Raw genomic sequence first — 18,202 nt, 5'->3', positions numbered from 1 at the left:
GAAATCATCAAGATCTGAGAGGAAATCAATAAAACAGAGATTCAAAAAACAATAGGAAAAAAAGCAGTAAAACCAAGAGCTGGTTCTTTGAAAAGGTAAACAAAATTGACAAACCTCTGGCTAGATTCACCAAGAGGAGAGGAGAGAGAAAACCCAAATAAACAAAATAAAAAAAGGAAAAAGGAGAGGTCACAACAGATAAAACAGCAATAAAAAAAAATGAGAGAATACTATGAACAATTGTATGATAACAAATTTGACAACCTAGAAGAAATGGACAACTTTCTAGAGATTTACAACCTGCCAAAACTGAATCAAGAAGAAATAGATCAACTAAACAGACCAATCACTAGAAATGAAATTGAATATGTCATAAAAAACACTCCCTGGAAATAAAAGTCTGGGACCAAGTGGCTTCACAGGCAAATTCTACCAATACAAAGAGGAACTTATACCTATCCTCCTTAAACTTTTCAAAAATGTAGAAGAAGGAACACTCCCAAAGACATTATATGATGCACCATCACCCTAATTCCAAAACCAAAGATACCACCAAAAAAAAACCCCCAAAAACAAAAAACAAAAAAACCTATAGGCCAGTATCTTTGATGAATATAGATGTAAAAATTCTCAACAAAATTTTAGCTAACTGAATCCAACAACATATAAAAAAGATCACACTACACGACCAAGTGGGATTCATCCCAAGTTCACAAGGATGGTTCAACATACACAAATTAATCAACATCATACGCCACATTAACAAAAGAAAAGTCAAAAAACACATGACCATCTCAATAGATGCAGAAAAAGCATTTGAGAGTCCAACATCCATTCATGATAAAAATCTTACCAAAGTGGGTATAGAGAGAACTTATCTTAACCTAATCAAAGCCATTTATGACAAACCCATAGCACATGTAATACTCAATGGAGAAAATCTGAAAGCCTTCCCACTAAAATCTGAAATAAGATAAGTGTGCCCACTCTCACCACTGTTATTCAAGATAGTGCTAGAAGTCCTAGCCACAGCAATCAGGCCATCAAAAGAAATAAAGGGCATCCAAATAGGAAGAGAAGAGGTAAAAGTGTCACTGTATGCAGATGACATGATACTATATAGAGAAAACCCTAAGGACTCAACCCAAAAACTACTTGAACTGATCAACAAATTCAGCAAAGTAGCAGGATGTAAGATTAACATTCAGAAATCTATCACATTTCTATATACTAACAATGAAATATTAGAAAAAGAATACAAAAATACAATACCTTTTAAAATTACACCCCCCAAAAAATCAAATACCTGGGAATAAATCTGACCAAAGAGGTGAAAGACCTATATGTTGAGAACTATAAAATATTAATCAAGAAAATTAAAGAGGATCCAAAAAATGGAAAGATATTCCATGCTCCTGAATTGCAAAATTTAGTATTATAAAAATGGCCATACTGGAGTTCCTGTCATGGTTCATTGGTTAGCAAACCCAGCTTGCATCCATGAGAGGGCAGGTTTGATCCCTAGCCTTGCTCAGTGGGTTAAAGATCCGGCATTGCCGTAGGCTGTGGTGTAGATCACAGACCCTGCTCGGATCCTGAGTTGCTGTGGCTGTGGCGTAGGCCAGTGGTTACTGTTCTAATTGGACCGTAGCCTGAGAACCTCCATATGACATGGGTGCAGCCATAAAAGACAAAAAAAAAAAAGTGGCCATACTACACAAGGCGATGTACAGATTCAATGCAATCCCTATCAAATTACCCATGACATTTTTCACAGAACTAGAACAAACAATCCAAACATTTATATGGAATCACAATAGACCCAGAATCGCTAAAGCAATTCTGTGGAACAAAAACCAAGCAGGAGGCATTACTCTCCCAGACTTCAGGCAATATTACAAAGCCACAGTCATCAAGACAGTGTGGTACTGGTACCAAAACAGACATACAGACCAATGGAACAGAATAGAGAACACAGAAATAAACCCAGACACCTACAGCCAATTAATCTTTGACAAAGGAGGCAAGAACATAAATTGGGAAAAAGTATTTCATTAGATATTTCTGGGAAACCTGGACAGCTGCATGCAAATCAAAGAAACTAGAACACACCCTCACACAATGCACAAAAATAAACTCAAAATGGCTGAAAGATTTAAATATAAGGCAAAACACCATCAAACTCCTAGAAGAGAACATGGGCAAAACATTCTCTGACATCAACCTTACAAATGTTTTCTCAGGTCAGTCTCTGAAAGCAACAGAAATAAAAGCAAAAAGAAACCAATGGGACCTCATCAAACTGACACGCTTTTGCACAGCAAAGGAAACCAAAAAGACAACTTTCAGAATGGGAGAAAATAGTTTCAAATGATGCAACGGACAAGGGCTTAATCTCTAAAATATACAAGTCAACATCAAAAAAGCCAACAACCCAACTGAAAAATGGGCAAAAGACCTGAATAGACATTTCTCCAAAGAAGATATACAGATGGCCAACAAGCACATGAAAAAATGCACGTCACTGATTATTAGAGAAATGCAAATTAAAATCACCATGAGATACCACCTCACATCAGTCAGAATAGCCATCATTAAAAATTCACAAATAACAAAGGCTGGAGAGGATGTGGAGAAAAGGGAACGCTCCTGCACTGTTGGTGGGAATGTAAGCTGGTACAACCACTGTGGAGAACAGTATGGAGGCACCTTAGAAAACTATGCATAGAACTACCATATGACCCAGCAATCCCACTCTTGGGCATATATCAAGACAAAACTTTCCTTAAAAAAGACACATACACCCACATGTTCATTGGAGCACTATTCACAATAACCAAGACATGGAAACAACCCAAATGTCCATCAACAGATAATTGGATTAGGAAGAAGTGGTTTATATACACAGTGGAATACTACTCAGCCATAAAAAAAGAACAATATAATGCCATTTGCAGTCACGTGGAATTATAGACTCTCATACTAATTGAAGTAAGTCAGAAAGAGAAAGACAAATACCATATGATATCAGTTATATCTGGAATCTAATATAGGGCACAAATGAACCTTTCTACAGAAAAGAAAATCAGGGACTTGGAAAATAGACTTGTGGTTACCAAGGGGGAAGGGGGAGGGAGTGGGATGGAGTTGGAGTTTGGGATTAATAGATGCAGACTCTTGCCTTTGGAATGGATTAGCAACGAGATCCTGCTGAGTAGCACTGGGAAGTATGTGTAGTCACTTATGATGGAGCATGATAATGTGAGAAAAAGAATGTACACATGTATGTATAACTGGGTCACCATGCTGTACAGCAAAAAATTGATAGAACACTGTAAACCAGCTATAATGGAAAAAATAAAAATCATTATATAAAAAAAGTTTTAAGACTCAGATCTGTTTCACAAATCACTTAGTTTTGGCAAATAGCTGAGCAAGAAATTGCTAGAAAGTGATTTCTTTTTAACTGAACCAAGACATCTTTTTTCCCCAATAATACTAAGAATACTTATCTGATCGTTTACCATTTATGACTATACCATTCACAGTGGTGACTGTGGAATTCCTCATGTCATCAGAGAAGAGTAGAGGCAGAAAGATGTAGCTGTTTGTCTAAGATTATTGATGAAATCTCATAGAAAACTTATTTCGGAATTCCTTTGTCTTTCCAAGCAGAATATAAACTTGTATCTCCAGTCAGAACAAATACTTCTCTTAAATATCTATGGTTTTTTTTAATGATTTATTTCTTTACAAAAGTGTTCTTGGGAAATTGATTATTTGCCAGTTTACCAAGTGAGATTTCCTAACTACTGCAGTCTTGGTAGGTAGAGCCATGATAGGAATCAATTTTCTCTAATTCTGGCCTAAATTTTCCTGTTAAAACAGGTGAAGCCATTTTTGCTTAAACCATTTACATTTGTGAGATTGTCTAACTTCTGCACGCTGTTGAATCTTTGCCATAGCCCCTTTGTTTTAAATACAAAGGAATTATGTTGGGAGATATGTTTCTACAATCTTTTCTTAGCCTCTCTGTTTCTATTTTCTATGCTGAAAACTTCATCTTGTCCTGCTTTACCTTTACCCTATATTCCTGCTTGAAAAACAGTCACAGTGCTAGTAAATAACTTAAACTTAAGAACAAAGACCAAAAGGCATAAGTTATTCATGTGGTCAGCTAAATGAGGACGTAATGCATTGGTCTACGTATGCTGGACCTGTGCAGATTGGCAAGCTGTTTGCACATCATGATATGTCCTGTTAAGAATAAGAGCAAGATGAGCCTCATGGCCCCAAAGGGTTTATGCGGGGTCTAGCAGGATATGCATCAGCAAGGAGAAGGACATGCAAACCTAGGCATGCTGGGTTGCCACAGATAGGCATACAGTCTGCAGAAGCACAATGGTGATTCTCTAGATGTTATGTTTAGACAGCTGCTGCCAGGCTTCCTCAATGCTAATGATTGTTAAATGCCTAAAGGTCAGAGTAAAAGTGCAACCAGCTACCAGCTATGTGACTTTAAAAAAAAAAAATTTTAAACCTGTATCCTGAACCTACAGCCCATCCTCACTTGACGTAATATTAAAGAACACAATAAAACTGTGGTTTCTTGAGGTGGCACTCTTGGTCCCTGAGACCTTGAGTCAGGATAAATGACCTTTGATCAGGATAAATGTATCTGTGTCTTATTTTATGTTAACCTTTTCTTAAGTTTCATAGAGCCTGTTCTTCAGCCCTCAACTTCTGAGATGGTCTCGGCAGTATTATTCACAGATTTGCATAAAAATCCAAGTACAATATATGAATGCATTAGCTTGTTCATCAACAAAGTGATTTTTTTCTTTCAAATTTTACCTGGATTTCAACGAGCAAAAACAAACTATACTCTTCTAGTCTTTAATTTTAAAAGCAGGGTTGACAAACTTACTAGATACTTAAATTCCTCCATTAAACTGATTATTAGTCAGGATTTACCATGTTGAATTTCTGTGCTATCTGTTGGGAATGCCTAGATTAATGAGTTTTAGAGTCACAGAGACTATGGGAGGGCAGAGCCCAGAAAGGAAGACTAGGGTAGCCTGAAAATTCTGGTCTCTCCTACAGTCCAGGGCAGTAAGTAATATATATTGATATATTTCTCACATCCTGGGGGATTGGCTCCATGATCCCTACAGATACAAAAATCCAAGGATGCTCAAGTCTCACATAAAATGGTGTATCATTTGCATATAAGCTACACACATCCTCTGGTACACTTTAAATCATCTCTAGGTTACTTATGATAGCTAATGCAATGTAAAGGCTATGGAAATAGCTGTAAATACAACATAATGCTATGTCAATAGCTGCCACACACAGCAAATTCAAGTTGTACTCTTTGGAGCTGTCTGGAATTTTTAAAATATTTTCAACCAATTTTTAAAATATTTCCAAGAATATAGAACCCATAGCTATAGAGAATCAACTGTTATGTTCGGGTGTCTAGTCAAAATTCTTCCTAATACATCTTCCCCCAAACTGTCTTCTCTAGGGTGTTCTATTCCAGAAAATGCTTGCTTCATCCAAAAACCTGGGGAGTCACCTCTGACTCCTTCTCCCTCCCAATATCAGGTCAGTTACCATCCCAAGCTTCTGTGGTCTGAGTCTCTTCATCCCACTGCCAGTACCACAGGCTCAGCTGCTCTCACTCCTTGCTTGTACTTCAAAGCAGCCTTCAAACCAGTCTCCCTGCATCTACTTTTACTGCCTCCTCCCCTGCCACCTTCCACACACTTGCCACTCAGAACATTCATTGTTTTTATCATCAGCCTTCCTAGCTGGATTAGAAGGTCTTTTAAGGACTGTCAAGGTCTGCATGCCCTTATGCCACCCACTGTTTGCACCATAGCTGGCAGCCAGTGGTGTCAATTAAATATATGTTGAAAGCCTTTGTCTATTGCAGGGCCAAAGCAGGCACGCAAAACAGCCTGAGACCTTGAGTCCCCCAGTTCCCAACTTTGATCAGGATAAATGTCTCTGTGTCTTGTTTTATGTTAACCTTTTCTTAAGTTTCACAGAGCCTGTTCTTCAGCACTCAACTTCTGAGATGGTCTTGGCAGAATTATTTACAGATTTGCATAAAAATCCAAGTACAATTTGGATTGTGAACAAAGAGTGTGAACAAAGACCTTTGGAGGCCAGCAGCACAGTCTGTTCGATGAACCACAAACAGCTCAGCTGTACCAAAAGTGAATCTGCAAGGCACAGAGTATTTTACAGAGGTAGGTAGGATGAAATCAAGAACTTTTAACACGGGCATTGAACTGAAGGGTTTTAGGTGGGGAGATAATAACAGTCCTATTTGCATTTTATGTAAATAATGACAGCCACATAGGGAGGATTGGTCTACAAGCACATTAGTTAGGATGCTTTTAATTGCAAACAAATGCAGCTTGAATAAGTTTAAATAAAAAGAGAGATTTAATAGGCTATTGGAATTTCCCATGGGAGTAAACAAAAGCAAAGTGGTTGGCATTTGAGAGCGCCCTGCCGTCTAGACGTCCTTGTGGCCATGTCTGCAATCAACTTTAAGGATTCCACTTTATGCTACTCACATCCATTTCATCAAGTCATTTATCAGGGAAAGATACTGATAACGCATTTTATTAGTATAAAGAGATAAACACAATTAAAAAAAACCCACACTCTGGCAAATGACTTTAATTTAAAAAAGGTCATTTCTACTGGAAGAGTTTTAAGAAGCGTATAAAAGTGTAAAAATGCTAAAGATACTCCTTTGGTAACGAGTATAAGATTTAAGTTACTGAAAGAACAGACTGTGATAGTGAAAGAACTAAAGATGGGCTTTGTCTCCGAATTTTGCCTAGAACTAGCCTTGTCTAGGGAAAAACATACATTTCTTCTAAAGCCAATAGCAAGATAAAAGGTGGGAGATTACTTCAAGTAAGATTTTTAACTGGTTTATATATGAATTTCATGTGTACAATAATTTATTTCAACTTCTGTATGTGCTATTTGATTCTTTAATGGGCAAAAAAAGTCCTGTGATGTTTTAATATGTAATTCTTTTAAAATATCTATTATAAATTTCTGACTTGCTAAAAGTGCTGCTGTAAGAGCATCAGAAGATTTCACTTGGTTTTTTTCAACCTTCCCCCCCCATCTGATTTAGTAGTCATGGCAACCTGAGACATCTCATTTAAGCCCATTTTTTTCCAGTAAAATCACTCTAAGCAATCAACATTTGAAAGAATTGTTAAGTTCCCATTGTGGCTCAGTGGGTTAAGAACCCAACATAGTGTCCACAAGGATGTGGGTTTGATTCCTGGCCCCCGCACAGTGGGTTAAGAATCCGATGTTGCTGCAAGCTGCAGCATAGGTTGCAGACACAGCTCTGATCCAGTGTTGCTGTGGCAAAGGCCGGCAGCTGCAGCTCCAGCTCCAATTCAACCCCTTGCCTGGGAATTTCCATATGGTGCAGATGCAACCATAAAAAGAAAAAAAGAAAGAATTGAGGGGGGTTGCATAAATAAGACTGAGAAAAAGTTCATGCATTTAGCTATTAGCAGTGTCAATTTTCAGTCAGAAAAAAAATCAGCCAAGAGAATGCATTTGGCAGCTTGTGTATGGATTTCTCAAGAGGACACCTAAAGGAGATGTTGCAACTCTTGCTACATGTAGTTTATCATTAAACAGAAGTGGGAGATGTTATTGCAAAACTAGAGATAAAGTTTTAACTTTAAAAAAATCAAAAACAGGCCTGATCTTAAACTCTGGAGCAAAATAAATGAAAAACAATCCAATGTATCTTTGAATGAATTAATCAGAAGATAAAATATTAATTAAAAAACTATAAAAATGCATATATTATATCACCTTAAAAATGGAAACTATACGAGTTGCCTTTGTGGCTCAGCAGTAACAAACCCAGTGAGTATCCATGAGGACATGGGTGCAATCCCTGGCCTTGCTCAGTGGGTTAAGGATTCGGCATCACCATGAGCTATGGGGTAGGTTGTAGACACAGCTCGGATCCAGTGTTGCTGTTGCTGTGACATAGGCCAGCAATTGTAGCTCTGATTGGAACACTAGCCTGGGAACGTCCATATGCCACAGGTACAGCCCTAGAAAGCCAAAAAAAAAAAAAAAAAGAAGAAAAAGGAAATAAAACAGTTAACTATAATGTGTTAATAATTATTCAGTTATTCTGAATTCTGGGTTTGCTATTTTTAAGTGTTTTGGCACTTATTTAGAGTTCTATTTCCAGACAATTTCTAGTAAAACTAAAACACATTTTTATTTATTTATTTTTTTGTCTTTTTGCTATTTCTTTGGGCCGCTCCCGCGGCATATGGAGGTTCCCAGGCTAGGGGTCGAATCAGAGCTGTAGCCACTGGCCTACGCCAGAGCCACAGCAACGCGGGATCCGAGCCACATCTGCAACCTACACCACAGCTCACGGCAACGCCGGATCGTTAACCCACTGAGTAAGGGCAGGAACCGAACCTGCAACCTCATGGTTCCTAGTCGGATTCGTTAACCACTGCGCCACGAAGGGAACTCCCTAAAACACATTTTTAAATTAACTTGTAAAGGCAACAGTTTAGCTAAAGAACTTTAGAAGACTTGCAGCAGGCAGGATAGCATATAGTTGGTCCTTAAGCGATAAGACTATTTTCCCGTATTGTCTCTAGCACTATTTGGAATGTCTTCTATTCTCCTTTACCATATGGATTTCATTGGCCTTACAGCAATCTCTCTGCTTGAATCATACTTAGTTATCCTTTTCCAACTAGCTGGAGTCTAGCTTCTGAATTTAACATTCAACTATTTTCAGTATAGACTGGGAATCCAACTAAAAATGTAGCTGCTTAGTGCAGTTTGATATTTTGATGGAATCTTCCCATGCAGTTAGTCCTTAGCTAAACCAAAATCAAAACTCTAGGTCTCTTATCTATCATGGTCCTAGACCCAAGATATATGGCCGGTTTCAAGGTTTTCCACTGAGTTCCAGACCTCATTAGTTTCAGTCACCTTCTCATATCTTATAAATTTGGAGAGCCAGTGACAAGAGTGGGCAAGAACTATAATAAGAGCAGGAGTTAAGATTAATGCATAGTAGTTACCTTTGTAGCACAGCGGAAATGAATCTGACTAGGAACCATGAAGTCGCGGGTTCAATCCCTGGCCTGGTTCAGTGGGTTAAGGATCTGGCACTGCTGTGAGCTATGGTGTAGGTTGCAGGTGTGGCTCAGATCTGGCATTGCTGTCGCTGTGATGCAGGCCAGCAGCTGTATCTCCGATTTAACCCCTAGCCTGGGAAACTCCATATGCCACCAGGGCGCCCCCCCCAAAAAAAAGATTGATGGATGCTACCATGTGTTTGATGTTATGGCAGACCCTGCACACTCTCTGGGTTTAGCTCACAACCTTGTGACAAAGGTACTGAGAGTTATCTCCAAAGGCTGAGTGAGACAGAATGAGTTCCCCAGGTGACACAGCCAGTAAGAGCCTAGTAGGAATTTGATTCTAGAGCTTGTGTACCCACCCGATCCTTATCTGACCCTTTTTCTTAAAAAGGGACTAAAAAAAAAAGTTTCCTAAAAAGGGACTGACCTGATTCCAATGATGGGATGAACAGTGAATCACTGGGGCTTAGTTCCTTCTTAAAGTGAAGATGTTGGATTTTGCATTCTGCAAGACCACCTGTGAGCTGTCAAGTTATATTACCCTAAAATGTACTACCTGTATAGTATGAGTAAAAAGAACTTTAAATTAGTTGGAGAGAGTCCAAGATTTGCCACTAACTTTTGTGATTTGGGTCAAATCATTTAACTTCTCCAGTTACTACTTACCTCGCTTCAAGGCTTCTTTCTCTCTCCTTTAAAAAAAAAAAAAAAAAAAACCTGGACTGCACCACAGCAACACCATATCTGAGCCACATCTGAGACCTATAATGCGGTTCACAGCAATGCTGGATCTTTAACCCACTGACCATGGCCAGGGATTGAACCTGCATCCTCATGGATACTAGTTGGGTTCATCACCATTGAGCCACAGTGGGAACTCCCAAGGGTTTTTGTTTGTTTGTTTGTTTTTTGTCTTTTTGCCATTTCTTGGGCCGCTCCCACAGCATATGGAGGTTCCCAGGCTAGGGGTCGAATCAGAGCTGTAGCCACCGGCCTACACAAGAGCCACAGCAACACGGGATCCGAGCCGTGTCTGCAATCTACACCACAGCTCACGGCAACGCCGGATCGTTAACCCACTGAGCAAGGGCAGGGACCGAACCTGCAACCTCATGGTTCCTAGTCGGATTCGTTAACCACTGCGCCACGACGGGAACTCCCCAAAGGTTGTTTCTAATACATATGTCAGCACTTGAGAAATATATGTGTGTAATATGGCATATAAAGTACTATCTCATCATCAATAAAATTTATAACATTAAAATTATGAATTTGAGTAATTGTGATAAATTGGCTATTAAAAATCTAGTCTTCAATATTTTAAGATGAACCATATTTGTAGTAGGTTTAAACAAAGAGAGGAAGACCTCCAAATTTCCATTTACACACTTGAGAAGGTTAAGCAATGTCCAAAGAGGACACAAAGAAGGAAAGAAATGTGCCCACTAATATTAAAGCTTTAGAAAAACAGCAGCAGTAGGGGGAAAAGAAATCTATATATACTCTGACTCTTGCAGTTCAGCAAAGTTAATGATTAAAATCACTTAGATTTTTCCACTACATACCCCAGGTTGTCTGTTTGCCTTGATTGATGACATTTTAACTCTTGTGGGCCAAGAATGACCACCCTTGCTTCCGTGTAGAGATTAATAATTTATTAGTTCATAGTCAGGAATCTTAGTAAAGGGAATTGGTTACTTTGGGCTGCCATTTTTTACTCTGTAATCTACAGGAGACAGGGGGTACTGCAGGACTTGCCAGCAGAAAAATGAAGAGGATTCTGATTTTCCTGCTTGCTGTAGCATTTGTGCATGCTTTAGAAAGAGGTAAGACTTCCAGCGCTGTGACCATCTATAAGAACTCACTCATCTAATTTTATAACCATTTAAAAAAAATTATACACAAGGTAAAAAACAATTGGTGAATATGTTGGAGAGAGGAAGAAGACTCAAAGGGGGTTCACCTAGCTCAAATGTGACGTATAGTATTCAAATAGAATAGCCAAGAAATCAAGATAAGAATCTCATTAAAGAAAAAAATATATAATTTGTTACTTATCCTTCCCTGCTTTCTTGATAACCAGTATCTGAAAGAATACGTCAAGATTAGAACTTATTTGATAAAAGGGAATGGAAATGGGGGCTGTGGTCCATCACTGAGCATTCTTTCAGACTTCAAATATTTATTGCCATTAAGAACACAACACACCATGTCAGTGATGCATAAAGTCAACTGAGATTTCTTTGATCTTCAAGGAATTCTCTGTATGTAATATTTGAAAATGCATTACAGTTTCTAAAATATCTCACATAAAAGAATTTGATAGCTATGAAACATGACCATATTTGAGCTCTATTTTTCATTAATGTTACTAATCAAATGGTATCTTCATCTTTGAGTAATACATAGCTTTATGGAAAGTTCCCAAGCTGCAAAATTCACAATAAGGTTCCATTTACTTTCTGGCTGATTTTTTAATGCTTATAAAAGGAAGCTGCATTCATCTTGCTTTGAAAATTTTAGTTTCATGTAGGGCTGCCAGTTAACAGTCTTACTTAAGTCATACATCAGTATTCATATTAATAACCTTTAACCAGTGGAATAAAATGTGTGTATCCCAAGAATTACCAGTTATTAACTGACAATTTTACTCCTGACTTTGATTCTTTTTACATTCACTTCTTTTAAAAACCTCACTTTCACTCAAATTATTTTCAATGCTGTCTTATCTGTGTCCCTTGCAAGACCTCTGAGTAGGCCAGGGCCCAGGAACTCTGAAAGCTTACTAATTTGCCCAGGGTTTCCATGGAGCAGATAGGAATCTGAAAAGTCCTACTAGAGTAGGTTTGGATGTGAATATTCAAAACACACAAAGTCCAGTAGACCCTGGGAGTATATGTGGATGCCATAATGTGGATTGTGAGTCACCATTTTGAACTATTGACTCAGTAAGTATACACTGACTTCAAGCCAAAGAATTACAGCGCTTTGGGGGCTAACAAAATTTTGCAACCTCTATTTCAACATCTCTTAGTATTTATTTTCTCAGCCTCTGATGACGTGTATGCTAAAAACTTCAAGTCGGCTCCCTTGAAGGTCTGAACTTCACAATGAACTTGATTACTGTGCGCTGTAGGTCAGATGATGACTCCTGAGACATAAAATAGTTATCTACATATTAAATGTCCACTATCTTGGAGGAGTAGTCCTGACCCATCAGTCCTCTGTTCTATAATATCTGAACGTGACCGAAATACAAAGTCAGTGATTTACCCGAAAGCTAGGTGCGATCATTACTGGCGGAAGGTTACATAGTACAGATTAAAGGCGTTGGAAGAATTTTGGTTGCTGAAAGATTAGTTTGGGCTGCCATTCTCTCTGCTTTTTATAGTTCTAGGGAATTGACTGACTACCCACAGCCTTTGTCTAGAACCCCTTTCCCAAGGTGCATTTCCATCAAGTCTCATTTTGGAAACAAGTTTCTATGGCCAAACATGTTTAAGAAATAAGGCATACATTAGTCCTTCTTCGCTGGTTCACAGTCAATGCTTTTGTTGTCCTAAGTGTTCTGAGATATAGATCAGAATACAAAAATTTTACCTGGAATTTCCCGAATATATGGGCTCTTTCCTAAAATGCCTGCACCCCGTGATCAGCCACAACTGATCCAAACCCAAGTTCATTCCTACTTCATGAAACCAGCTCTGTTTACTAACTTCCCTATTTTCCTGGAATGATCATCTCCAAATCATATTTGTTACTCATTTTTGTTATCTATATTCAGTCGTTTTGATATTCTACAAATTTCAGCCCTGAAATACATCAGCCTTGCACAGAGCACCCTCAGTATATCCCTTTTGTCTACTTCCTTTAGCCCCTGCATACATCCCTTTCTCAAAAGTCTGGGAACTCTGCTTCTCTTATCTACTACATTGCATTTCCTTTATACCGTCCTTGCCCTAGCCCTTGTTCCAGATGTTGAACTGGCTTCCTTCACCCATCCCTTTCCCAATCAATTCATATTAAAATACAGTGCAGGAGTTCCCACTGTGGTGCAGAAGAGAATCAGACTAGTAACCAAGAAGCTGTGGTTCAATTCCTGGCCTTGCTCAGTGGGTTAAGGATCTGGAGTTGCTATGAGCTGTGGTGTAGGTGGCAGACACAGCTCAGATCCTGCGTTGCTGTAGCTGTGGTGTAGGCTGGCAGATGTAGCTCCGAGTGGACCCCAGCCTAGCAACGTCCATATGCTGCGAGTGCGGCCCTAAAAAGCAAAAACAAAAACCAGACAAACAACAACAGCAACAAAAATATGCCAACACTGACACAAATATGGTAAAGTAAAATCTAAAAGTGAATTACGTAAAAATTAGATACCCTATTGGGAGGTTAATGAAGTGATAGGGGTGAACATGTATAGCTGGCTGTTGGGGTCCCAGTGATCAGACTGTCTGATATAAAGCCACCCCAATTCTGGTCTCTCTTAGAAGTCACCTGATAGTGGGTACAATCTCAGGCTTAAATAGTAGTGAGCGTACAGTAGGCAGAGTGAGAACCCTCTAAAAATGTCGACATCCTAATGTCTAGAACCTGCCAATAGGATGGCTTACGCCACAGAGAGGAATGAAGGTTGCAGATATAATAGAAATTGCTAGTCAGCTGACAAAAGAGAAAAATAATGCTGGGTTAACTGAGCAAGGGCAATGTCATCTCAAGAGGGAACCAGAGCAGAACCAGAGGAAGATGTGGCTAAGGAGGAAAGGCACTGAGAGATACAAAGTTGCTGGCTTTAAAGACAGGGGAAGGGGGCTTGAGCCTAGAAATGCAGGCCACCTTTAGAAGCTGCTCTCGGCAAGGATGTGGGTTCTCTCCACAGAGCCCCCAGATAGAGCACAGCCATGCCAACCCCTTGACTTCAGCTCGCTGAGACTTGTGTCAGACCACCCAATGGAGACCTAAGCCATTAAATTCATGGTGACTTATTACAGCAGCAATAGAAATCTGATACTGTAGCCTTCTGGGTCCTGTGACAGGCTGAGGCTTCCCAAAGGAAAGGACCATTGAGTGAAAGCATCTCACTGTGGATTAACTACAATGCTATTGGCCAGATCCAGGGAGAACTGGCCAGTAGATGATATGTTACCTCCTTTCCCTGCTTCCTGGAAATTTTCTACTTTATCTTCTCTTCCATATTCCTCTGACCAGAAGTAATTTAGCCCAAAACCTGAAAGAAGGACTAGAGCAAGCCACGTGGGATCTGTAGTTCATCATATGAATTTATACTACAAAAGAGTTGCTATCATTCACTGAGTTTTTAGCACATGTTAGGCAGGAGATGTGCTAAGCATTTGTATATAGGCTAACATTGTTTCATAGAGCAGCCTTACCAAGTACTGTTTCTCTTAGATCCAAGATTACTCTTCCTTGAATGCAGCTATGAGTTGGTCATTCCCCTTACATGAATATATTTCAGTAGATGTCCCATTACCTAAAGAAGAAGTAAAACCTTGGCCACCAAGTCTTCTAGTGTTTAAGTCCCATACTTCAGTTTCATTAGTGGATTAATCATTTCCAGATAGGACTTGTGGTTTTCCAGTTTCCTAGTTTGGGGTATCTCTTCATGTTGTTCCTTCCACTTAAATTCCTCTCCCAATTCATTTACTCCTGTTAAAAATCCTACCTACCATCCATGCTCTACTTCAAGTAACGGTTCAGTTCCTTTCATGAGACTAAATGCCTTCTTTCATTCTATGGTTTCCTATGCTTTGTTTCAATCTCTTCAATGGCAATGATCACTATTGATGCTCTTGGTGTTTTATTCATATTCTTAATCTCTGCTGTCAGACCTCAGTTCCTTAAGCATTGGTGGATTTCAAGCTGTCTGTATGATGCTTTATCATGTTACTTAAATTTTATTACTTTAACAACTAAGCCCTGCAATGAATTCTAAGTTCCCAAGTCAGGATGTCACAAAGGTGGGAGAGGGAAACGTGCTCCCTTATCTTCACCCCTGCAAAAGCATTTGTAAATGATAAGATGCTCAACCTCTGAAGGGAAGGGGGGTGAAATGAGATGCATGGGCGAAGAATGCCTCCTTTGGGACTTTGGTGAGTGTACTATCTATATAGGCTTCTGCCCAAGTTGAATCCAAAGACACAAATTTGAGTGAGTCTCTGAGGTCATCTGCCACCACAGTCATGGTTCCTGAGCAACTGGCCCATTCCCCCTTTATCTTCTACTGTTTCTGAATTTTCATAATCTGCAATGTTCCACAGATGACATCCTAAGAGGCACAGTTAATTTGCTCTAGATTATAGATGTCATGCAGAACTCTAGGTTTAGTATTAAAAGGATTGAATTTCTCTCCATTGACTCAGACTCGAAACTGCATACCTGCCTGCAAACATCTGTATATATATAAAGCAAATATATATATATATATATATATAAAAGATCAATGCTTTAGGATTTAAAATGGAAATGGAAATGAGACCCCAAAAGCCTGAAAAAAATTAAATACAAGTACTAATTTTGTTGCCACTTCTATGACACTTTTTAATGACATTATCAGTTTTCTTTAATTCCAATAATCAGGGCAGCTTCTTAAACCAGCCCAATAATGTTTACTTTCTCAACTAAAACTGCTACTTTGAATATATAGCCTGATTAGTTTAAATGAATACTACAAAGCATATTTTAAAATTATAAAAACAAATATACTGATATTTTCTGATACAGATGAGAATAACTATAGAAATGAACATACCAAAGGAATAAAATTGCAAAACTATAAATACCCAACAGCTCTGTAAGACCATGATTCTCCAGAAACTAATAGAACATAGCAACTTAAGACAGTTCCTAGCATCTTGTATCAGCCTTCATTCCACTTAATGTTATTGTCTATCCATTGCTCCTTGTATACAAACAGCTTTAGTAGGGGACCAAACTGGTTTTAGAGAAAGATCCGTAAGTAGTTGAAGCAAAGTAGTAAACTTTGTACCAAGACAGTTAGTATGTTATTGTCTAGCCACACTATACTGAAAGTCCTGTGAGGTCAAAGATGTGCCTATTTTGCTCCCATTTATACATTCAGCACCGAACCTAATGCCTGGCACAGAGTAAGTCTTCAAGACGTAACTAGTGTATGTATGCATGTGTTGGGAGATGCGAGAGGCATGAAGCAGTAAAGATATCCCAAAAGTAAACCATAAGTTTTCAAAAGTCCAGAATTAGACACAACTTACCAGAAGGTTTCACAATACAGATAGAAAAGGGACATGTGATTGCAAAGAACAATTCTGTTCATGACATCTGTCAACATTTAGTGCTGAGGGGTCACGATGTGAAAACGATTTCACCGGTGTCACTAGGATTATGCCAATATTTACCACAGCTGTATCAAAGTCCAGATCAGCCTCTTCATAACCACACAGGACGTGAAACAAGAGAATGTCATTTACATTTCATCTGAGATTGTTTCATGTAATTGAATCCTAAATGAACTCAACTGGTAGGAAAACATTAACAGTACTCTGTGGAATGAGGAAATCAATTTGTAACAATCACATTGCAAATTAACTTCAGTCTTTTTTTTTTGGAAAATGGGAAAGCAATTAACCTATTTTGTTTAGGCTGTTATGCTACAGATCTTTCTTATAAAAAAAAATTTCATCCATTCATTTAAACAGAAATATTTCAAGTAATCCTCCTGAAAGATACATGGTACAATAGCTTCCTCTATAGGTAACTCTTATAAGAGCAGTTTCATCCTTCTATTTTAACTCGATTTCTTTTATTTTTTTCTTGGAGCTTATATTTTATTAGGGAAGATAAGCAATAAATATATAAACGAAAATCATATAGTAACATTTCAAAAGTGATCATTTTATGAATAAAACCCATCTTTGTTCTGGCTTGGTCTACATTTATCTTTCCACATTTACCAGTTTTAACTCATTTTCTTTAATGAATCTTTGGGGCTTCTCTTTCTGTCTTACCCAAGGCCGAGTAGATTCCAGCAAAAATGGGCAGACGATCAGGAGGAAGAGAAAGACCTGAGTATTGTTCTCCATATTCCTACTTTGTCATTTTACATTCTAACTAAAGCAGTACATAACACCTGGGGATTCCAATTACTTCTGTGCAAACACGGTTGAATTAAAGTTATTTAACAGAAGACAATCTGTAGGGCCCACTTATACCACATTCACATGTACTCACTTTCTCAACACACTGAATCACATTACTCTCTTGATGAGGTGAGAAAACTGACTCTGGCAAGCTAGAAACAAAACCATTTCCTCAACATTCATCAGAGGTACCTCCCATTTTGCATGTTATTGGGTAAGTCCCAACAAAATACATATGACCTCTGCAGTTTTCTAGGGAGAGTTTATTAAACAAAGTTACCTGCTTTGTATTAAAGAATTCTCTTTAGAGCTATTTTTTGTGGCTTGAAACCACAAAAAAATTCCGTAAATTCTTACTATTTCTAGAAAGGTTTATTACACATTTTATAACCTTTTAGAAGTGAACTTGAAGGTCGTGAAGATATAATTCTGTACTTAATTCAGGCATTTTTAATACACAGTTAAAGTCTGAATGTTTCCAAGAAAAAAAAAAGAAAAACTTACTTCCACAAGCTGTTCATCATTTCAGTTATTATTCAGGCACAGCTACCATAAAGTTCCCTCACAATCAACTAAAATCTACTGCCAGGCTCTACCTACAAGCACCGTAAAACTGTCGCCATCCTACCACATCTTCTTATGACAGGAGCGTGGCACCACCCTTAATTCTCTCTGCACCCTCATTTTCAGTCCCACTGAATACCATTAATGATTAATGGAAAATTTCTGCCTTTTTTTGACCTTTTGAAACTGTGACTATATCCAACTTTGTAAATGAGTCAATAAATTATAGAAAGTGTTTAGATCATGAAGGCTCTCAGGTAACAGTTTCACTCTAAGTGGTTTTTATACTCCACTATTAGCCTTATTAATCCTACTGTCTTG

The 18,202-nt window shown here is 38.4% G+C and overlaps 1 protein-coding gene across 1 annotated transcript in view; it reads left to right on the top strand.

The window, feature by feature from the left end:
• Window positions 1-10,831: 10,831 nt before the first annotated feature.
• GC (GC vitamin D binding protein) overlaps window positions 10,832-18,202 on the top strand; it is a 33,530-nt gene continuing 26,159 nt past the window's right edge. Inside the window, exon 1 of the mRNA XM_047798782.1 lies at window positions 10,832-11,014. Coding sequence (XP_047654738.1) covers window positions 10,957-11,014 — 58 coding nt within the window. The 5' untranslated portion in view covers window positions 10,832-10,956. The remainder of the gene's footprint in view (window positions 11,015-18,202) is intronic.

This window comes from Phacochoerus africanus, chromosome 10, assembly GCF_016906955.1.
Source record: "Phacochoerus africanus isolate WHEZ1 chromosome 10, ROS_Pafr_v1, whole genome shotgun sequence".
Classification (NCBI taxonomy): Eukaryota; Metazoa; Chordata; class Mammalia; order Artiodactyla; family Suidae; genus Phacochoerus; species Phacochoerus africanus.
Note: the sequence above shows the minus strand (reverse complement) of the source record. Positions and strands in the feature narration are given on the sequence as shown.